Source organism: Triticum aestivum, chromosome 2A (assembly GCF_018294505.1).
Source record: "Triticum aestivum cultivar Chinese Spring chromosome 2A, IWGSC CS RefSeq v2.1, whole genome shotgun sequence".
Taxonomy (NCBI): Eukaryota; Viridiplantae; Streptophyta; class Magnoliopsida; order Poales; family Poaceae; genus Triticum; species Triticum aestivum.
Genome location: NC_057797.1, coordinates 430,806,886 through 430,812,121, shown reverse-complemented (window position 1 = coordinate 430,812,121; position 5,236 = coordinate 430,806,886). Strand labels below are relative to the sequence as shown.

The following is a 5,236-nucleotide window of genomic DNA, read 5'->3' as shown; positions in this document are numbered from 1 at the left end:
TGTCATCTCATGGTTTCATTCGAGTTTTTTCCGCTATTATTCACCAATGAACATAGAAAGGGGTCACCAAAGGTTTCTTCAGATATAACTTATCCAGGGCCATCAGTTATGATATAAGCATCCAAAGGTATATTCAGATATAACTTATATACAACAAATAGAGCCAACCAAAAGGTGTCTTCAGATATAAAGCCATGTAAAAAATTGTCACCCTGGAAAAATATTGCATGCTTGAGAGATCTGTATGCACGTTTCCATCTCTATTTACAATTTGCGACCATGTGAGCATGGTCTATGTTACAGTAAAAGAAAGCGAAGAAAAACTGTACCGGAACAGATGACCTTTGTAGAGGAAGGAAAACTAACCATGAATAGATTAGCTTTAAGTCACATGATGGGGAAAAGGTAGATTTACCATTTGGAAAAAATAGTTCTAATTAGCACTAAGACTCACATCAGGCATAAAAGATAAGGAATGCCAACAGAAGCACCACAATTTGAGTCGAAACCTGACATGGGTAATAGACGATTACTTCTGCTTGAAAAAAATACATCAAAGCTTCCATTGGTCACTGAAACTTCTCCTGGCAGAATATATGGTCTAGCAGAAAGCTACACTACCGGCAAGTATTCAAGCGCATCCATGTTATCTGTTTTGCATCTTCTCTGAAATTAAGGACATTACTGGCATAATTGGTCCATCAATCTCCCGCTGCTAAGTGAAAAATAATTGAACAACTGAAGTGGGGCCACACACTATATTAGATAGCATATCGAACAATACCAAATGTACCAAAACTCAATGAGAAAGAAACAGAGGTAGACATGAACATTTAAGAGTTTAAACAACATGCACTTTACAAGAAAAATTGGACTGGTCTCTCTTGTCATTATCTTTCAAGTAGATTCCTTATCTTTTAATAGATTAACAGATTCAGATTCTACTATATGTGTGTGTGTGTGTGTGTGTGTGTGTGTGTGTGTGTGTGTGCCAATGCATTTTCTTATGAGTCCTGCTACTACAGACTTGAGCTTCCTTATTCTGAGGTAGTGAAGAAAAATTGGACTGGTCTCTCATGTCTGATATTATAGTAGATTGATTGACACTCTTGCCTAACATGCTGAATTCTACACATGAAAAAGCATCACCTCGAGGGTCAATTCTAGACATGAAAAAGCATCGCCTAGAGGGTCTGAAAATTAACGCAATGTATGGATTTGGATGATGATTGACACTCTGTGCGTACATGGCTAAATCAAATGTTGGACTTGGCCGGTGTCTACTCTGCTCACGGCGCTTGTTAACAGGGGTCAAGTGGAAGCATACCTCTGGTGTAGACGCCGTAGGCGACATTGGAGTGCTGGACGGATGTTTGTGTACCTCCGACAAACTCGGAGCTTCTTCCTCCTATGACGCTCTTGACTTTCGTATCTGAAACTGATGAGAATTTTGTTTGCAAACAATTAGGTGATGATATGGAAACTGCTATACCCACTCAACAATTGGAAAAGGAGGCCATGGATCTTCAGAACCAAGAGCAAAACAAACTGGTTGAGGACCAGTGTCAGGAAGATGCAGCAGAAACTGTACCAGTTTCCTCTGACGAGCAAGATGGTAGCACTGAAGAAATAGAAGAAGAGGCCATGGATCCTCATAACGTGTTAACAGGGTTCAAGGGAAAGCATACCTCTGGTGTAGACGCCGCAGGAGACATTGGCGAACTCGGAGCTCCTTCCTGCTGCGAACTCGGCGGAAACATTGGATGTTTCGTCGACAATTAACGTGATGGAGATTCCAACGTAGTACTCTTCCTTCTTATAGAAAAAAATAACAATCCGGGTCAAACACTCGATTGAGTTTTGTTGGACAAGGACACGGTCTGCATCATCTAATCGTAATCGGATCCCCTTATGTACATGTCCGCATTTGGTCTACTGCTAAGGTTGCATCACCGTGCTTCTTCCTGATCCTGCCCCCTCTTGCGCAGCTCTTGCTTTCCTGGATCTTCCTCAGCCACTGTACAAGAGATGATTGTGGAATGGCCGTTGAACACCGAGTACCCGCGCTCGGCCCAGCTCTCGACAGGCACCGAGGGAGCTGGGAACGCAAGCTCCTGGTCGCCGCTGGGATACATGAGCTGGTGGAGGCGCCGGTCGGCGTGCGGGATGGAGCCGTCGGGGACGGCAGCCACTGCGCCGCCGCTGGCTTACGAGTCTCTGTGGAGGAGGGGGCGAGGCGGGCCTCGATGCGCTCCACACCGGCGGCGGAAACATCCTCGTCCCGCAGGTAGACGAGGCAGGAGAGGCGGCCGCAATGCGACCACGCCCTGGCATCGACGACGTTGCAGCTCATGTCGGCCAGCACGGCGAACACCTCGGAGATGAGCCCCGTGCGGTCGGCGCCCGTCAGCTCAAGTACGGTGGCCGCCGGCAGCGACGCCGTTTGTTCGCACGGAGAGGCGAGGTCGAGGAGGAGGCTGGGGTTGCGGAGGACGGCAGCGCGGCGTGGCTGGGGCCTCGGGGTGGCGCGCGTAGAGGTGTGACGGTCGCTGCTTGTGGTCGCCGGCGACAGTGGGTGGCGAGTGGCCGCCGGAGCGGTGCAAGGAGGCGCGAGGCGCGGGCACAGGAGCTCGGGCGCAAGAGCGCTTCTCCGCGCTGTCCATCCTCCCGGCGAGCGACTCCATCCTCCCGCGCGAGGCACGGCGGCAGCCGGCGCACGATGGAATGGGCGTAGCCACCGGCGCAGAGTGGATAAGAGAAAGGAAAGGACTGCAGACTGAATTGAAATTTCTATAGGGTTTTTCTGTAAAAGTGAAACGTTTTTTGCGTGCCACTAAAACAGGAACTGCGGGTTGATTTCCTGTAAACCGAGGGGCTTTTTTGCAAAACAACCACGACAGACGACCAGAAGCAATAGCTGATTTATTAGTAGGTAAAGATTTGGCAAAATAGCGCACGGAAGATTTCTCCCTGGTTTTGGGAAGCTAGCGCATGCAGATACACGATCAAGACGGGTCGACGATGCCACGCCGCCTCTTCACCGACGTGCCCGCCCCCTGCTGCCACCGCCCCATCCATCTACCCCGGTGAAGACCAGAACTGCTACCGCCCCGACCCGCCAGAGCACGCGGCTTGCAAAGAACCTCTCTCAGGTGCCGGTGGCTCACCGGGCAACTCTGAGGCTTGTGTGCGACCTGGGGCTGCTGGGCCCCAAGGACAAGATAACGCAGAAGGCGGCCCAAGCTCTGATCAAGAAATTCGACGAACCGCTCACCGACGACGACATCTTGGCCCTGGCAAAGCTCACCCGCCAGGATCCAGCTGCGCTGCGCGTTGCCGCAGGCCTCGCCGGCCCCGATGGAGCTCCCCGTGGGGACGCAATTTAGATTATCTTAGATTCGTCTAGTCTCCAGAGACGGTCAGCCGATGGCTGACTTGATCTAGGATCAATGTTTAGTGCAGGATTAGTTAGGTCGTGCTCATGCTGGTGAAATTTGGGGCCTATTGGTGGCCACCAGCATGCCCTGGATTATGTTCTAGCGGTGTACTCCTTTTTACTTAGTATTATTAGTCTCTGGAGCATCTCTGAGTTTCCTCATGAATAACAACAATTGCGCCATCATGTCGTGGAACGTCAGAGGTTTAAACTCTGCGGCGAAGAGGGAAGCCATTAGAGAGGTAGCAGCCGCGCATAGATTAGCAATTCTCTGTGTCCAGGAAACAAAAATAGAAACTTGGGATCAAACTTTAGTCCGCGATGTGGGAGGTAGTTGGCTAGGCGACTGTGTAGTTCTTCCGGCGATCGCTACCAGAGGAGGCGTCGCGATCTTCTGGAACAGCAAGCTGGTCTGTTCCTAGGCGATCGGGCAATTCTCCATCACGGCAAAAGATACTGTAGTCAGCTCCTCCTCTAGTTTTGTTCTCACTACGGTGTATGGCCCTTCCGATGGCACAAATAAAGAAGACTTCATCAACGAATTAGTTAGCGCCGCTCCACCTTCGGCACACCATGGCTGATATATGGTGATTTCAATGTGATATACGAGGCTAGGGACAAGAACAACGTCAATCTCAATAGGAGATTGATGAGTAGATATAGAACGGCGATTGACGCGGTGGCACTGAGAGAAATCAAATGCAAAAATAGGCGTTTTACATGGAGTAACGAAAGAGAATCACCCACCCTAGTTAGCATTGACAAGTTCTTCACCAATGTTGAATGGGAGGCGATTTTTCCCTCCCACATGCTCATGGCCGCTTCCACAGCCTGCTCAGATCACTGCCCACTGATTTTGGGTAGTGCCACTGCTCCTCCTAGGCGTGCTCTCTTCCGCTTCGAAGGCTTCTGGATTAATTTCCCCCACTTCAGAGAGACAATTCAACGATCTTGGGAGCGCCCCACAACCCAGACTTGTGCGTTCCATAGAATCAAGACAAAATTTCAGCGGGTGGCAAAGGATCTCAGGATCTTGAGCAAGAGTCTCTTCAATGATGCTAAGCTCCAGTTCCACCTAGCAACAAAGATCATTCCGAGATTTGACGTGGCGATGGAGAAACGGCAGCTATCGCCAGCAGAATTCAAGCTCAAAAAACTTCTGAAACAGAGACTGGCAAGCCTAGCCGCTGTGGAGAGGGCCAGATGCCGACAGGCCTCCAGAATTACTTGGTTGAAAGTAGGTGATGCAAATACAAAGTTTTTCAATGCCAAGATCAAATCTAGAAAGAGGAAAATCTTCATTCACTCCCTCAAGACTAGCAACCAGGTTGCTACAAAACCTGAGGACAAGGCCGGCATCATATATGATCACTTCAATAACATCATGGGCAGTCCTCAACCCCGAAGTCGCGCCATCAACTGGGCTGATCTTCAGTTGCCAACAATTCAACCTGAAGGTCTGGACGCCCCTTTCTCTGAAGGTGAGATCTGGGCCGCGGTGCTGGCATCACCGGCTGAAAAGGCTCCTGGGCCAGACGGTTTCAACGGACAGTTCTTCCACTCCTGCTGGGACATCATCAAAGATGACATGTGAGGGAGTCCTGGATTAGGGGGTCCTCGGACTGCCGGACTATATACTTTGGCCGGACTGTTGGACTATGAAGATACAAGATTGAAAACTCCGTCCCGTGTCCGGGTGGGACTCTCCTTGGCATGGAAGGCAAGCTTGGCAATTCAGATATGTAGATCTCCTCCCTTGTAACCAACTCTGTGTATCCTAGCCCCCTCCGGTGTCTATAT

The 5,236-nt window shown here is 49.8% G+C and overlaps 1 protein-coding gene across 1 annotated transcript; it reads right to left on the bottom strand.

Moving 5' to 3' along the window:
* Positions 1–204: 204 nt before the first annotated feature.
* On the bottom strand, positions 205–3,286 carry LOC123191701 (uncharacterized). Its single transcript, XM_044604342.1, has 3 exons — positions 3,275–3,286; positions 1,689–2,803; positions 205–1,438 (listed from the first exon to the last, which is right to left on the bottom strand). Exons 1-2 carry the CDS (start codon positions 3,284–3,286, stop codon positions 1,910–1,912), a joined length of 906 nt encoding a protein of 301 aa, XP_044460277.1. The 3' UTR covers positions 205–1,438; positions 1,689–1,909.
* Between the last annotated feature and the right edge of the window lie 1,950 nt (positions 3,287–5,236).